The sequence below is a fragment of the Trachypithecus francoisi genome, unplaced genomic scaffold, assembly GCF_009764315.1.
Source record: "Trachypithecus francoisi isolate TF-2019V2 unplaced genomic scaffold, Tfra_2.0 Lachesis_group12, whole genome shotgun sequence".
In the NCBI taxonomy this organism is placed as follows: domain Eukaryota; kingdom Metazoa; phylum Chordata; class Mammalia; order Primates; family Cercopithecidae; genus Trachypithecus; species Trachypithecus francoisi.
This window is the reverse complement of record NW_022681457.1, coordinates 99,432,677-99,450,376: the sequence shown is the minus strand read 5'-3', so window position 1 is coordinate 99,450,376 and position 17,700 is coordinate 99,432,677. Positions and strand designations below refer to the sequence as shown.

The 17,700-nt window shown below is 42.6% G+C and overlaps 1 protein-coding gene across 4 annotated transcripts in view; it reads left to right on the top strand.

Moving 5' to 3' along the window:
• The window catches only part of MACO1 (macoilin 1), a 70,474-nt gene extending 55,621 nt beyond the window's left edge, over positions 1-14,853 (top strand). The window contains exons 8-11 of one of the 4 annotated variants that reach the window (XM_033227736.1): positions 1,085-1,267; positions 4,651-4,771; positions 7,530-7,704; positions 14,375-14,853. In XM_033227736.1, the coding sequence (XP_033083627.1) occupies positions 1,085-1,267; positions 4,651-4,771; positions 7,530-7,704; positions 14,375-14,577 (682 nt within the window). In that variant the 3' untranslated portion in view covers positions 14,578-14,853. Of the gene's footprint in view, positions 1-1,084; positions 1,268-4,650; positions 4,772-7,465; positions 7,705-14,374 lie in introns of those variants that run through there. The other 3 variants (XM_033227739.1, XM_033227737.1, XM_033227738.1) reach the window with 3 other exon arrangements.
• The last annotated feature ends 2,847 nt before the right edge of the window (positions 14,854-17,700 follow it).

Here is a 17,700-nt window from a genome sequence, read left to right as displayed (position 1 = left end):
AGATGTTTATAAAATCTATAAAAACTTATTTCATTGCCACAGGACAGTTTATTAATATTACTATTTTTGTATTCTCTCATTTAATAACTTCTTAGTCTAAAATAGTTACTGAGTTTTTGGATAGTAAAATTGACAAGAAGTAGTTCTGCCACCGTTTGAAAATTTTGCTCCTTTGAGTGAAAGTTTCTAGAGGATTTGACTATATTTACTTTTATTGCCAGAACTAAAAGATAACATTGAACTTTGATTTTATTTGAAAAGGCAGGCAAAAAGCCAGGCCTTCTGTGTGAATTCTTTTAGGCTTTTGATTAGTTCATTCTGGAATTACTTCTTGACTCAGTGTGGGTCTGTCCTTTTTTCTTTTTTTAAATCTCCCAGCAATGTGTGCCTGTGGTAGTGGCAAATAACCTCTCCATTGCCTCTGACCAGCACTTGTGGCCACACTGATATGTAGAGAACATCCCAATGATAAACTCACCTCATGCTGATCGGTAAAGCTGGGGGTGGTAGTAAGCAGGAAATATGACTGAAATTTCTATCTGAAATTAAGCATCCTGTGACTCTAAAAGAGGGTCTGGGGACACTGTGAGCAAACATCCTGAGCTGGAAAGGAAAAGCTATAGTACGCTACAGCAAAATTGTATTCAAGAAAAATAAAAACCTTCCCCTTTCCACCCCTTACCTCAGTTTCACTGGGGCTGGTCCCATCAGTAGTTCTTTGGTGGGAGTGAAGTTCTTTCGGGGTGCTCTGGAACATTAGAATTAGTTACACAATGATCTTCCCCTGTGTTTGAAATTTGTTTTACCCTGTTTTCTGGATGACCTTCTGTAGATCACTTACTTGAATAGAGCAGAGGCTAGGTCTGAATCTCTGTTTTGTAAGGCAGCTTATTTATTGGTGTTTAGGAATTATTAAGGAATAATGACAATGTGTTTTCCTCAGGCATTCTGGTAATTGATATTTTTGACTTGCTGTTTAAACCTCTTGTTTAATTGGCCTTAAGGTGATAAAGAGATGTTTCTCAAGGGTTTATAGTGGGCATTTGTAATTTTAAGACTTTATATGACAATCATTTCCATATAGGTTACATAATGCTGTGCAAATGAAGCAAAAAGACAAGCAGAATATCAGCCAGTTGGAGAAAAAGCTAAAAGCTGAGCAGGAAGCCCGAAGTTTTGTAGAAAAACAGTTAATGGAAGAGAAAAAAAGGAAGAAGTTAGAAGAAGCCACTGCTGCCCGGGCTGTTGCATTTGCTGCTGCATCTAGGTACGTCCATGTCACCTGAGTGTTTAATCTAAGGTTGGCTTTCCTTTACCAACAAAGACACGGGAATTTGATGCCTTGGGCAGGATTGGACGTACAGCAATCATGCACAGATGGATTGCTTTTAAGTACTGTTTTATTAGCTGGTTTAAACTCCATCTACGCAAGCTTGCACTATCCTATAACAGCTTCATCCCTCAGTGACCTCATCTATAAAGTGGGATGAAGGAATCACCACGTTTCCCATACCTGGGAGGCAAAGTACTGCTCATAAAGAGGTTTCCAGTCACTTTTTGTCAGGCTGATGATTACTAAGTGCATTGAGAGATTCCATCTGGAGGTTCATTCCCTTTAGAGAGCTATCATTACTCTCCACTCTTAGGTATATGTGTTTCTGAAGTTTTTATCTTAAAATGGAAGGAAGATGAAATCTTGGTTGCCCAAGCACTGTGTACTGGCTGCTCAAATGGATATCAGCAGACTGTCAAATGAAATGGAAAAAAAAGTGAAACATAAGTCTCTACTAGATGGAATTACATTTGTGGCATAATGAAAATTGGGGACTACCTCCTATACCACTGGAAAGTACCCCTGTGTGCAAGTATTCCAAAAACTATTAGATAGTTAAGAGCTTTTTTTTTTTTCCTTTTTGCTTCTACTTCACTTACCACTTTTTCCTTTGTTTTTTTGACTAGTGAAGTCCCTCTGCATGTGGGAGTCAGTTAGGTGTTTGCAGATATAGAGCGAGGGTAAATTATTACTTATTTCACTTTTAAATTCCATCCTAATTTGTATCTACATGGTATAATTCAACTGTAATTCTTCCTTGAATTTTGCTTTGTTGTAATTAAAGTTAAGTAATTTAACTTTTGGCATGTTGATAGCCTTCTTTGTGGGTTCTGGCATTTGCAGAATAATTGGTGAGTCATTTCACCTTTTAGGAAATAACAGCAAGTTAGAACTCTCTCCTGTGTGATCCTGCGTCCCCTCAGCAGATGGCTGAGCTGGCTTGGCCCATCAGCATCTATACAGACTTACAAGGCCCTTGACTAGCCTGCCTACAATGTGGGGTTGTTTGTTTGAAGATGTATCCGCATTCTGAAGCACTTACACTTGCAGGAGATGTTTCTGAACAGTCATCTAGTGATGACTGCTCTCCTCTCCTCAGTTCATCCAGCACCTGCCCTTTCTGAGAAATTCCACTCAGGAGGACATAGCAGTTCCTTAACCATATTGCTTAGTGTCTCCCATGCCTGAGAATCAGTAAGTTGGTTTCAGTGTCTACCTCAAATCCCTTTTCCTTCCAGTTAAGCTTATTTATCTTATCCCCGACAGTCCTTGTTTGCCATAATTTATTCTTTTTTTCCTTTTTTTTGAGACAGAGTCTCACTCTGTCATCCAGGCTGGAGTGCAGTGGCATGATCTCAGCTCACTGCAACCTTTGCCACCCGGGGTCAAGCGATTCTCCTGCCTCAGCCTCCCAAGTAGCTGGGATTACAGGCTCCTGCCGCTGCGCCCAGCAAATTTTTGTATTTTTAGTAGAGATGGGGTTTCACCATCTTGGCCAGGCTGGTCTCGAACTCCTGACCTCAGATGATCCGCCCACCTTGGCCTCTCAAAGTGCTGGGATTACAGGTGTGAGCTACCACACCAGGCCTGCCATAACTTATTCAGTAAATCTCAGGGCATAAATCTCTGACTGGACCTTCCTTTTTGATAGGCAGAGAACACCTACTTTCTTCATTGGGCTGTTTCTGGAACCTAGATAGTTCCAGCTTTGGACTGACCATTGCCATCATCTCTTTTAGCTCAACTTTATGATAGCCCCGAGAAGCAGCTTAACGGTGTGCCCTTGTTTTTCTATTTATTTCAGGCTTGTGGCAACTTTATGACAAGAAAGGCAAAAGTCCCAATGCATAGCCCCTCAAAAGTGGGGGGAATATTTTTTTCTAGTTCACTGCCCCCTGCTGGAGATAGTACATGTTCAGTTCTATCTGGCTTTGTGTGTATTGTCTCAAGTCTCGTGGCCTGGTGGGAAGTTTGCTGGATTGGGAAGCCAGAAAACCTAAGTTCTTATCCCTGTTCTATGACATGAAAATTAGGTAACCTTGGACTAGTATTTTATCTATGTAGCCTCAGTTTTCTTATCTGGAAAATGGGATAAATATACCCTAGGTTGTTGTAAGTATTGAAGAAGGTAGTATGGGTAAAGTACTTTAGTGTCTGGCTCATCTAGACACTCAATAATAATTATTGTTTATATATATGTATTTTGAGACAGGGTATCATTCTGTCACCCAGACTGGAGTGCAGTGGTATAATCATAGCTTACTATAACCTCAAACTCCTGGTCTCAAGCTGTGCTGTTGCCTCAGCCTCCTGAGTAGCTGGAACTACAGGCATGTGCTACTATGCCCAGCTATTTTTTAAATTTTTTGTAGAGACAGGGTCTCTCTATGTTGCCCAGGCTGATCACAAACTCTGGGCTCAAGCAATCCTCCCACCTTGGCCTTGGGAGTGCTGAGATTACGGCCATGAGCGACCATGCCCAGCCCAATTATTTTAGAGTATTATTGAAATTATGAAAGGACACAGAGAAGTGAGCAGACTGAGCCAAAAGCTAAAACCTGACAGTCCCTGGAGTATAAAAGAAATATAAATCCCACAATATAAGTAAACCTATAGTCTTTTTTTTTTTTTTTTTTTCTCCTTTTTGAGACAGAGTCTCACTTTGTCACCCAGGCTGAAGTGCTGTGACACCATCTCAGCTCACCGCAGCCTCTGCCTCACGGGTACAAGCGATTCTCCTGCCTCAGCCTCCTGAGTAGCTGGGATTACAGGCATGTGCCAATACACCCAGCTAATTTTTGTATTTTTAGTAGAGACGGAGTTTCGTTCGCCATGTTGGCGAGGCTAGTCTTGAACTCCTGACCTCAGGCGATCCACCCGCCTTGGCCTCCTAAATTGCTGTGATTACAGGCATGAGCCACTGTACCCGACCAACCTATAATCTTTTTTTTTTTAATTTTATTTATTTATTTATTTTTTTGAGATGGAGTCTCACTCTGACGCCCAGGCTGGAGTGCAGTGGCACGATCTGGGCTCGCTGCAACCTCCACCACCTGGGTTCAAGCAATTCTTCTGCCTCAGCTTCCCCAATAGCTGGGACTACAGGCACATACCACCATGCCCAGACAATTTTTTTTGTACTTTTAGTAGAGGCAGGGTTTCACCATGCTGGTCAGGCTGATCTCGAACTCCTGACCTCAAATGATCCACTCGCCTCGGCCTCCCAAAGTGCTGGGATTACAGGCCTGAGCCACCATGCCCAGCCCCAACCTATAGTCTTTTACATCATTTTATTTCCTTCTCTTCTTTTTCAAAAGGGGAGAATGCACCGAAACCTTACGGAATCGGATCAGAGAACTAGAAGCAGAGGGCAAGAAGCTCACAATGGACATGAAGGTGAAAGAAGACCAAATCAGAGAACTAGAACTGAAAGTCCAGGTAAGGGGGGAACAAAAGACTTCCCTTGTACTTGAATTCCACTTTTATGCTAAACTTGTGCTCTGTGTTGCAGTGTAGAGATAATGCCTTTTAATACAGATCAAATCTCATTGCATCTGAAAAATCTCTGTGACAAAAAGATTTGAAGTTCTAATCTTGTTCAACTCATTTCAAGTCATATTAATGTAACCAGATTCTAATACAAGCCAGAAATGTTGACAATCCCTTGGTATGTTTTATACCAGGATTTAACTTGCTGTAGATTCATTTAACTTTTTCAGGTTATAGGCCAGACTAGTGTCCTTTGGAACTTACATACCTCCTTTTAGCCCCAACCCTCTTTCTGTTGCCAGGGGATTGACTCCTGCATGGCTCTGAGCCTCACAGATTGCTGTTTATAGCAGTGAATGATGAGGAAAGGTGCTAGTGCTATGGATACAGGCTATTTTGTGGGCTGTGTTACGTTAGCCAAGTATTTATCATTTAAACTAATGTCACATATTGTAAAGTTATACAGTAATTTGAGCCAGGTGGGACAAGTGAAAAATTACCTTCAAGTCAGTGGACTCGAATGATGACCTGGAGTACAGTACTGAAAAATATACCAAAAAAAGTAAAGGTGGCATCAGAGACAGATGGGAAAGGTAAGGATTAGTCAGTAAAAGGCTTTGGAATAGCTAAATAACTGGAGGAAAAAAAATTAGAAGCTTATCTCATACCACATATAAAGAAATTCCAGATAAAGAGCTGACGGCAGAAAGAACAAAGAATAAATGATTTTTAAAAAACTAGGTGGAAATATACTTGACCTTGAAACAAAGGAAAGATTTTCTAAACATAAAAGCAATGGAAAAAAATCACAAAGCAAAAACCATAATAATAAATGAAAAAATCAATTGGGGAAGGTACACATATTGCAACAAATATAAATAAGGAATTAATATTCTCAACATATATGTAGCTCATAAAAGTTGCTAAGGAAAGCTCAAATATATAGAAAAATAGGCTGAGGATGTGAACAAAGTTAATTCAGAGGAAATACAGGTGACTGATAAGATCATAAAAATATAAACTCACCAATAATAAAATACATGCAGATTAAAATTAGACATCATTTTTCTCCTATGAAATTAGCAAATAATTTTTTAATGAGAATATCAGTCGTGGTGAGGATGCAACAAAATAGGCTTCATACATTGCTGGTGGAAATGTAACTTTCTGTAAAAGATCTTGCACTTTTTAAGTATTTACCTTTTTTAGGAACCCTGCCTAAGGTAAATAAATATTTTAAAATCTCACCAATGAGTGATGTACAGAGACGTTCATTGTAATGGTATAAAAATGTAAAAAAATTGAAAACAGGCCGGGCGCGGTGGCTCAAGCCTGTAATCCCAGCACTTTGGGAGGCCGAGACAGGCGGATCACAAGGTCAGGAGATCGAGACCATCCTGGCTAACCTGGTGAAACCCTGTCTCTACTAAAAAATACAAAAAACTAGCCGGGCGAGGTGGTGGGTGCCTGTAGTCCCAGCTACTCGGGAGGCTGAGGCAGGAGAATGGCGTAAACCCGGGAGGCAGAGCTTGCAGTGAGCGAGATCCGGCCACTGCACTCCAGCCTGGGTGACAGAGCAAGACTCCGTCTCAAAAAAAAAAAAAAAAAAAAAAATTGAAAACAGTCTTAACAATGGGAGAGTTGGCCGGGCACAGTGGCTCAAGCCTGTAATCCCAGCACTTTGGGAGGCCGAGACGGGCGGATCACTAGGTCAGGAGATCGAGACCATCCTGGCTAACACAGCGAAACCCCGTCTCTACTAAAAAAATACAAAAAACTAGCCGGGCGAGGTGGCGGGCGCCTGTAGTCCCAGCTACTCGGGAGGCTGAGGCAGGAGAATGGCGTGAACCCGGGAGGCGGAGCTTGCAGTGAGCTGAGATCCGGCCGCTGCACTCCAGCCTGGGCGACAGAGCGAGACTCCGTCTCAAAAAAAAATAAAAAAAATAAAAAAAACAATGGGAGAGTCATTTAAATTTTGGTATGTAAACATTCAGGAATATTGCATAGCCAATAAAAATTTTATTTTCAGACAATAGTTGAAATCATTTAGTTTTTAAAAGACTTTACAAAACTGTACATGTAATATTTCACTTATGCTAAAAGATACACATGCATAAAAGATTAAAAGAAATATAAAATTTTTTAGTGTTGGTATTATGAGTAATTTTCATTTTCTACTTTGAATTTTTCTGTATTCCTAAATTCTCTGTAATAAGTTTGAATTTTTCTGTTAAAAAGAAAAAATTCAAATATCTGTATATATTTATTATCTACGTTAAAGTGGGCTTATTCTGCAGTATGCCCTGTCAAAATAATTAACATTTTTACAATTTTTAGTGCAGGTTGAGAGAAAAGTTTTGGCAAGTTTGATTACAGCATTATAATAATTTGCACATGGCCAGCAAGGAAAAAAGTTCTCCGTGGTTCTGAATTAGGCCTGTAAGAAAAGTGTTTTATTTGAAAGCAGATTTCATTGTTATCTAGACACATGCCCAACACAGTCAAATGATTATCTTCTAAATGTTTTTGTATGTGCATATTGCCATATGAACACATTTAGCACTTGCCTAAACCCATGAAACACCAGAATTTTGTGTTCTAGTGGCCAGACCAAGAATAGTGGGATTTAATTTGTGATTTCAGGCTAATTTATAGACATCGATGCCAAAACTACCTTGTAGCATTGCTGTTTTGATGATATTGATAGGAGCTTCGGAAATATAAGGAAAATGAGAAGGACACTGAGGTGTTAATGTCAGCCCTCTCAGCCATGCAAGACAAAACACAGCACCTGGAGAACAGCTTAAGCGCAGAGACGAGAATCAAGCTGGACCTGTTCTCCGCACTGGGCGATGCAAAGCGGCAGCTCGAGATTGCCCAAGGTAGGAGAGCGTGGGCCCCTGGTGAGGTGGTGTGACTGATAATGCACAGGGATGCACAGGCCAGACCTCTCCTAAGAGCTCTCAACCAAAGGGCGTTTCAGTTTTCTCTTCAAGGGTCTTGGTAAGTGCCCAACATTGAAATATAGGAACTATCACATTAATTCATTTGCAGGTATATTTTGAGATGAGAACATGTCAAGTGCAGGGCATACAGAGAATAGTATGATTTCTGTGTTGAAGGAGCTCAGTGTTGTTGAAGTAGAGAACTGCAGAGGCATCAAAAGGTGCTTATGTAGAAGTATATACGGGGTCTGTGGGAACATAGAAAAAGGCAGGGACGAAACTAGTCTGGGGAGTTGGAGAGGAGCCTTCCCCAGGGGAGCTGATGTCTGAGCCTAGGGCCTGAATGATGAGGAGTTGGCCCAGTGAAGCAGCAGTGTGGTGGATGGTCAGAGGTAGAGGGGTCCAAACAGAAGAAACAGCTTAGGCAAGGGCTGGGAGCTGGTGGGGCTTGATGTGTTCCAAGCTGCAGCTAGCCTGTTTGACTGGAGCAGAGATTACAAATGAGGGAGCCGCAGGGGAGAGTCTGGAGAGTAGGCCATGGTCATCCACTTTGCCGATATTTACTGAGACCTACTTTGTGCCAAGCACCATAAGATTCCTTGAGAATACAGCCCTGGCGATGACAGGTGATGAACAAGCCAGCAGGGAGTATGTCAGTTGGCAGTAGGTGCAATGATGGAAATAAAGCCATGGCGAGGCAGAATGTATGTGGCAGGGGTCTCCCTTTTTAACATGGCAATCATGGAAAATCCCTTGAGTAGGTAGTATTTGAGCAGAGACCCAAAGGAAGAGAGCAGGAGTGAGCCATGTAAAAAGCTGGAGGAAAGCACTTCCGGGGAAGGGACAGCAAGTGAAAAGCTCGGCAGGGAGAGCGTGGGTACTGTGCGGGCAGAGGATGGGGGTTGTAGCCTGTGTGATGATGGGGAGAGTTGTCAGAGCAGGCAGGAGTAGCAGCAGCCAGATTGTGTGGGACTTGAGGCCCATGGAAAGAACTTAGGGTTTTACCATGAGTGCCATAGGGGAGCACTGGAAGGCTTCTGAACAGAGGCATGGCATGACCTAAGGAAAATAAATTTGGATTTTTGTCCAAGAACTTGATTAGCTATCCAATCAGAATACTAAATTGAGTATAGTACTGAAAAAATAGAGTACTCTATAGAGTACTAAATAGAGTACTGCATAAAATAGAGTACTGAAAAGAATTTTCAAATGGTTGACTTAGTGGAAAGAAAAGAATATTTCAAGCAAGGCATGGTGGTCTGTGTCGGTACCTGCCCATAGTCCCAGCTGCTCAGGAGGCTAGGGCAGAAGGATCACTTGAGCCCAGGAATTTGAGACTAGCCTGGGGAACATAGCGAAACCCTGTCCCTAAAATAAAGATTATTTCAACAGGGACTGACAGAGTAGTCACACTGTGTGCAAAGCATTGTCCTAGAAGCTCTGGGGGAGGCAAAGATGAAGACAACATGGTGTGTGAACTTTTGTCTTAGGGACCCCTTTACACTCTTAAAATTATTACCCCAAAGAGGTTTATTTCAAGTGAATTCTATCTATCAATATTTACCTACTAGAAATTAAAACTTAAAACGTTTATTTATTTATTTTCGAGACGGGGTCTTGCTCTGTCACTCAGGCTGGAGTGCAGTGGCACAATCTCAACTTACTGTAGCCTTGACCTTCTGGGCTCGAGTGACCCTCCCATCTCAGCCTCTCCCTGGTAGCTGTGACTATAGGCATGTGCCACCATGCCCAGCTAGGTTTTTTTTCTATTTTTTTTCTAGAGACGAGGTCTCACTTTGTTGCCCAGGCTGACCTTGAACTCCTGGGCTCAAGAGATCCTCCCATCTCAGCCTCCCAAAGTGTTGGGACTACAGGCATGAGCCACTGTGTTCAGCCAAAGTAATTTATTATTCATTTTAAAATAACACAAACATATTACATATTAATATAACTTTTTTATTTAAAACTCTATTTTCCAAAACAAAAAAATTCCTGGAAAAAAAGTGGCATTATTTTACATTTAGCAGATCTCTTTAATGTCTGACTTCATAAAAGATAGTTCGATTCTTTTTTTTTCTTTTTTTTTTTTGAGACAGAGTCTCTCTGTGTCACCCAGGCTGGAGTGCAGTGGCGCGATTTCTGCTCACTACAAGCTCCAGCTCCCAGGTTCATGCCATTCTTCTGCCTCAGCCTCCCGAGTAGCTGGGACTACAGGCTTCTGCCACCAAGCCTGGCTAATTTTTTGTATTTTTAGTAGAGACAGGGTTTCACCATGTTAGCCAGGATGGTCTCTATCTCCTGACCTTGTGATCTGCCTGCCTCGGCCTCCCAAAGTGCTGGGATTACAGGCGTGAGCCACCGCACCCAGCCAGATAGTTTCTCATCTCTGTTTCTACATTCATTCTGTTGTGATTTCACACTCCACCTAATTTCTAGAAGACTCCACTTAACACCTGTGACAGAATGAGCATGAAGAAGGGAAATAACATCTCAGTACTATTATGAAGGTAGTTTTGAGCCTGTGGACCCTGACTACTTTGAGAATTGCTGAACTAGGGTGAGCCCAGCAGAAAAGTAGAGGCATGAGATAGAGGCAGGGGGCTAGAACAGCCAGAGGAGAGAGATCAGGGAAGGCCTCGTGAAGGAAGGGCCTTTGAGTGGGCTTTGAGAATGAATTTCAAGAGCAGAGAATGCCAAGAAAGAACATGTTGCCTGAGGAAGTAGTATAAGCAAAGGAAAGAAGGTGCCGGAATGTTCAAGTGAGCAGTCCAGCAGCCTTAAGCTGGGGGGCAGGGAAGGAAAGAGTGGGAGGGTAGGGGACCATGAATAAAGCCGTACTAGAGAGAGTATTCCCTAGATGCTTCCTGAGGGAAGAAGGAGGGGATGTGTTCAGGCTGTTAGGTGGGAAATCTCCCTCCTATAGCGATGTGAAAGACCGATGGAAGGGCTGAGACTGAGTGGAGACGGACTGTGAGGAAGCTACCACTGTCCTCTAAGAGATGATAAGTATGGGGAGGGCAGATGGGCCAGACAGGTGAGTGGAGAGTGGAGGTGCCCGAGAAATCTGGAAGGACAGAGTTGTTGGAACCAAGGAAGGAGAGCAGAACAGATTTAAGGAGTGAAGGAAGAATAAGTTTGGTTTTGGATGTTTTGATTTGAAGGTACTCCCTAGAAACCCAAGTAGGAAATATTCCTCAGTCAGTGGGAACTTTGGGCCTAAACCAAAGACAGAGGCCCAAACCCCTGGGAGTAAGGGGTTGGATTTAGAAGTCGTGAGAAGTTAGTGAAGCGCAGGAGTGGCTTCGGATGGCACCGGTGATTGAGCAAGAGAAGGAGTTTGAGAGTTACACTGCTTTAATCTGTGGACTCGAGGAAAGGCATTTAAGAAGGTTCCCAGGAATCCTGCTTTGAGGCTGAGCTTCTGACTTGACACTCACTTTTTTTGCCTGCCCGGCTTAGCTCCCTGAGGAGTGGCGACCCCTCTCTGCTTCAACCCTGTTTACTTGGTTTTGCAAACTTGGAAAAGATTCCCCCTGGAGTGAAGCAGCACCTGGCCTCAGAGTAGCCAGCAGAGCTTGGCTTCCCAGCTCAGACTGTGTGCTCTGCTGTCAGCCCAGAAATCCTCATAAAGTGACAAAGAAGCAAACAGAACTTTTTCCAAAGCACTGGGTATGTTTCTGGGTTACTGAGTAAAGAAATCAAACTTAAATCTGCAGAGAAAGACACAGTGGCTCATATATCAGATGCTTTTAGGTATTTTATTCATCTGAGGCTTATTTTGTTCAAAGAGAAGGAGGATATTTGATGCTTCCTTGAAGCTTAGGGGACATGAAGGAAGTGAAGGGAGCAGCTCCTTTCTACTGCTTTCACTGCTGTCTTCCCCACTCCCTCCCTCCAGGGTTGTGCTCAGGATATTCTAATAAGAACCCAACTTTGTAATTTAAATCAAACCTCTTGTTGCTTTTCTCTTTCCTACTTTCTATATCATTTGATACATCCTGGTTCCAAAATGACTTTCAGGCCGGGCGCGGTGGCTCACACCTGTAATCCCAGCACTTTGGGAGGCCGAGGCAGGCGGATCACGAGGTCAAGAGATCGAGACCATCCTGTCTAACATGGTGAAACCACGTCTCTACTGAAAATATAAAAATTAGCCAGGCATGGTGGCGCGTGCCTGTAATCCCAGCTACTCGGGAGGCTGAGGCAGGAGAATTGCTTGAACCTGGAAGGTGGAGGTTGCAGTGAGCAGTGATCACACCACTGCATTCCAGCCTAGCAACAGAGCAAGACTCCATCTCAATAATAATAATAATAATAATATAATAATAAACAAAACCAAAATGGCTTTCATCTCTACTACATCCTTTAAAAAAATATACCACCAAGCTTTCTTATATTCCAAATACATTATTGTATTCTATAGGACCCATGAGCAATCTCAAAATAAATGCAGCTGAAATGCAACCTTTTTCTTTTTTAAGCATTTTTGTGGTTTTCTTTTTTTTCTTTTTGAGACAGGGTCTCTGTCACCCAGGCTGGAGTAGAGTGGCACGATCTTGCCTCACTACAACCTCTGCCTTCTGGGCTCAAGTGATCCTCCTGCGTCAGCCTTCTGAGTAGCTGAGATTACAAGTGTGAACCACCAAGCCTGGCTAATTTTTGTATGTTTTGTAGAGACAGAGTTTCGTCATGTTGCGCAGGCTGGTCTCGAACTCCTGGGCTCAAGCAGTCCACCCACCACGGCCTCCAAAGTGTTGGGATTACAGGCATTAGCCACCACACCTGGCCAGCATTTAAGTTTCTGAAAGACTACTCCTAAGTGTTCTAAGTGCTTTTACATATACTAACCATGTCTTTCTTCTGGTGTCCCTGGAAAACCAGGAAGCTACATAGCATGATGAAAGTCACGTGGGGCTTTGGAACAAAGTGGTCCTGGGTTTAAATCCTACCCTCCTTTTGATAACTAAATGACTTTGAGCAAGATACACAACTTGTAGAACTCCAGCTTTCTACTGGACTGGGCAGTAGGGAGCTAGCAATGAAAAAAAAAAAAAAAAGAAAGGTAGACACAGTGTCTGCCCTCATGGAACTCATGGTCCAGCAGAGAGATGATGGACACAGATCATCACCAAATGAATAGTTGCCAGAGATTGAAGAATGCTGTAGGTAGGAGTGTACACTTGAAACAGACTGCATGGAATTGAATCCTGGCTCTGTTGCTAGCTATATACCTTGAGCAAGTCACTCAACTTCTTTATGCCTTGGTTTCCTCATCTATAAAATGGATAATAATAATTCCCCCATGATGCAGTTGTAAGAAAGAAATGAGTTAGTATATATAAGCATTTAGTATGCCTGGCATATATGAAGCCCTATGTGTTAGTTTGTGTCATTGTAAGTGACAGAAAGGGAGTTTAGTGTGTGTTAAGAATCTAGGAGTTAGGCCGGGTGCCGTAGCTCATGCCTGTAATCCCAGCACTTTGGGAGGCCAAGGTAGGCAGATCATCTGAGGTTGGGAGTTCGAGACCAGCCTGACCAACATGGAGAAATCCCGTCTCTACTAAAAATACAAAATTAGCCGGGCGTGGTGGTGTATACCTGTAATCCCAGCTACTCGGGAGGCTGAGGCAGGAGAATCACTTGAACCTGGGAGGCAGAGGTTGCAGTGAGCCGAAATCTCGCCACTGAGCTTTAGCCTGGGCAACAAAAGCAAAACTCCATCTCAAAAAAAAAAAAAAAGAATCTAGGAGTTGTAGGAAGCTAATTTAGACAGGAGGCTCAGGGACAGTTTTGCTGAGGAAGTAGAAACAGAATCCTCAAGTGTTAGCTAGCTTTGCAAAGAAAGCAGGAGACACACAGGACAGGAAGTGGCCCGAGGTAGACAGGAGCTGACTGGATCAAGAAACTGAAGCGTAGTGAGGGCAAGTGTGCTGGAAGGCTAAATAGGGTGATGTTGCTAAGGCAAGGGCAAGCAATGTGGGTCCCACCCGTGCTCCCCCAGTGCAGCAGCCACAGAGCTTCCTCTGTTTCCTGTCAGAGAGGCTGGTGGCAGAAGCGTATCACTGTGACTGAGTCTGAGGCCTTGGTTATTCTGTATTCCTTGGTCTGACACTCAGAGATAGTCTATCCTTTCAAAAAAATTCCAGCTCAAGAGGTGGAGCCGGAGTTCACAATCACTGGCCCTCTTACGCTGTCATAGGTAACTGCCATGTTCAAAACATGGTTCCTGGAAACTGACTTCTTTACATCAATCACACTTATATGAACAGAATCCCTTCTTAGCTTTAAGCCAAGAATCAGTAAACTGTGACCCATGGGCCAAATCTGGCTTGCCACCTGTGCCTGTACTGCCTGCCCATGAAGTGGTTTTTACATTTTTCCAGGGCTGGGAAGAAAAGATGACAAAGATATTATTACACTATATATGGCCCACGACACCTAAAATATGTACTGTGTGTCCCATTATAGGACAAGTTTGCCTGCCCCTATAAATCACTGAACCTGGAGCTCTTCACACTGAGCCAAAACTACTCAGGGATTGGCCCCTGGGGGCATTGTGTTGGGTGAGGCCTCCCTTTTCACTAACGGTGGGTCTTTGATCTTACAGGACAAATCCTTCAGAAAGATCAGGAAATCAAGGACCTAAAACAGAAGATAGCCGAAGTCATGGCCGTCATGCCCAGCATAACATACAGTGCCGCCACCAGCCCCCTGAGCCCTGTTTCCCCCCACTACTCTTCCAAATTTGTGGAGACCAGCCCCTCTGGACTTGACCCCAATGCCTCTGTTTACCAGCCTCTGAAGAAATGAAGGCCAGCTGTGTGCTGTGCCCAAACATTCGGTTACCGGAAGGCATTGCAAAGGAGCATCTCTGGCAGTCAAGATAAAAAAAAAAAAAAAACAGTTTCTCTTGTATTTTGTGGGACTGTATCTGTTGTCATTTTTAAAAAGGGGGGAAAAGATAATATCCAAGTCTGATTAGAACTGCCCATCAGTTTTTCTTGTAAATTTTTAGAAGACCTCACAGAACTTTACAGTTTATTTTTCTCGGCCAACACATTAAAACCATTCTTGGATTTCAAGTAGCCAACTTTGCCTTTTATGTATTCTTATATAGTTTCCTCTTGAAGGAAAAAAAAGCAGAGTTTTTGCTTTTCAACTCTTTACGTTTGTTTAGTTTTATTCTTAAATAAGCAAGCAAAACCTGCACATTGGATTCACATGAGATGATAATGAAAACTTTTAGTTTAAGGGTGAAGGGTTAAGTAACCTAACAGAGCTTTGATGTTATAGCTGCATTAAAGAAGGTGATTGTCAGTATTACAGAAAACAAAAATGGATTGCCCCTCCAAGGACCAGACAGATTCAAGGAACATCATTTAAGCTGAGAAGAGACCTAAGTGATGAAACTAGCTGTAAGAATGTAACAGGGCTTGTGTTGGAAATATTTATATTCCCATCGGTGTGTTTAGTCCTAGAAAATTGCTAGCAGCAGTCTTCTTCACAGTGCCTTGGGAAAAGACATTTCAAGAGGAAACTTGATAATTTTAAACTCTTTTCCCCCTTTACCATCATCTATCCTCTATCTGTATCAAGCTCACTGCGGATCCTGCTGTAAAACTGGTGGGTAGCTGGGCTGTCCGTTACCACCATGGCCACATCTCCTGTTTCTTTGAATAGAAAGCACCACAGTGTTTTGCACTTGCCTCCAGTAAAGCGCCCTGGGAAGGGAGCCGGGCAGTGTTTGTGGATGAGAGACTGTAACGATGGCTAATAAAAGCTGTGGGTCTAGGCTTTTTTTTTTTTTCATTTCATTTCATTTAACTGTGCTTTCTCCACTTTTCATCATCTTGTGTTTGATGATTTAAAAGAAGCTTGACTATTCCTCAGCTCTTGTGCCAAGGAGGGGTTTTGTTTTTGTTTTTTTTTAAGACTCTTAAAACTCTGCACAAAGATTTCAGTTTCAAATGTGTATTATACATGGGTAGAAAAGTGTTTGCACAGGCAACTTTTGGAAGTGTTTAAGAATCAGGGTGGGGGTGGGGGGGGAGGGACTGGGGCGGGGGGCAATGCAAAATTGTATTTGGAAACTAGGAAAAATTAAGAAACCAAATAAATTGGTTTTGCTTCCTTGCCATGGATTCTGGAAGGACGTAGTTCTTCTAAAATTTCCTGTTAATTGGCATGTACGTCTCATTTAAAGCAAATTAAGTAGGACAAGCAAGTCAGTAAAATAGAAGTATTAAAAAGAATCATCCTTTAAATCACAGATCTTATTTTGAGATTAAAAAAATACTTCTAGCTTTAGCCAGGTGTGCATGTTGCTGCCATTTTGCATTTTTGAATCATCTTGTGTAACTGTCACCATGAAAGTGTTACTCAGAATTGTCATAGATTTTCTCATCTTTGTGCAAAAACATGGAAAATTGTCACTGACTTTGTGTTGAGGTTTCCCCCATTTTGCTGCCTTTTGGGACACTTTGTTAAATACTGGTCTTGGCTGCATTCTTTTTTTTTTTTTTTTTTTTTTTTTCTGTGGGGTTCAAAAGAATAAACATTTTCTTACAGATAAAACTAGTTTTCTGCCTTTTTAACTTTCAGGAGAGCACAGCAAGGTAGATTGCCCTGAGTGGGGCTTAGTGGATTGCTATCTTCTCATCTCGGCCTGCGTCAGGTGGGGGCCCCCCCACACACAGCCGATCCCTGGGTGGGGGGCAGACACAGGATTTGGGGGAGAGTCTCATCAGGATCTCAAGTTGGTTTGGTTTCTGTGCTTAAGACATGTCCATTCTCATTTGTTCTCTCCCTTCTCTGACATCTGATTAGAACCAAGGCTGACTTGTTTTCTAGTACAGCCCTTGTTTTCCTAAGAAAGCAAAGTAGGGGTGGAGTTGGGGGGTAGTTGGTGAGAAAATCTTGAGAGCAAATTTCCTTCTCCAATGCCTTGCCCTCTATTTTCTAGAATCTTATTTGGCCACTTAGTGACTAATACTCTATTGGGTTTCCTATCTGCTGTAGTTCCTGAACTAACCTCCACTTTTATCATCCTCCCTTGTTTTTAGAGGCTTTGTCTGTTTTCATCTTCTGAGAAGCCAACTGCCTCTCTTGGCCATTGTTACAATTGATCTTGGCTCCAGTTTTGGAAAATTTTGCTCTTGGCACCTGACCCTCTGTCCTTATTGCTAGATAGCCTTTCTGAGTCTTGGCCATCAAGGCTACTGCAGACACTCCACACTTAATATCATGAGCAGAATTCCCCAGGGGGAACACGTTGGCTTGCCTTGGCTTTTGCCTTTGTCTTCCCTGAAGTAATGTGTCTGCCTACAGAACTCTCATTGGCACGTTCTTTTCTACCAACGAAATCTCCAGTTGTTGTCTTTATTTTAGGCCCATCATAAAGCAGCAATTAGCTATGAAAATCAAAAGGCTGTAATCGTGATGAACTAATGGGGACAGACTAGGAGAAAGAGAGAAAACTCAGATCTTCAAGTTTCATTGCTAATTTTTCTTTTTTTTTTTTTTTGAAATGGAGTCTCACACCATCATAGAGCAGCTCCACATCTCAGTACATAATTTATTACATGCTATAAAGCAGTGTTTGCCATTCTAGATGGTTAAATATTTAGAGGAAGAATGGGCTGAGTGTGTTTTGACTGGCCGAATAACCTCTCTCTATTGACATCTCCCAACTTTACATAAGGAAACAGCTGTCTACATTCATTCTCCCTGTGGCAATCTTTCCAAGAGATCCTGTGGAATGAGAATGAACAACTCCTCATGACTCCCAGCCTGCAGGAAGGGCATAATCCTTTTTCCTGCTATCCCTCTCCCCTTTCTGTGTTAATTCGGTCTATGAAGAGCCACCTGGGAGGGCTGAACATTTCTAACAGCTGCCCTCACTGCTGCTTTTGAAATTCACACCACAGCAGAGGG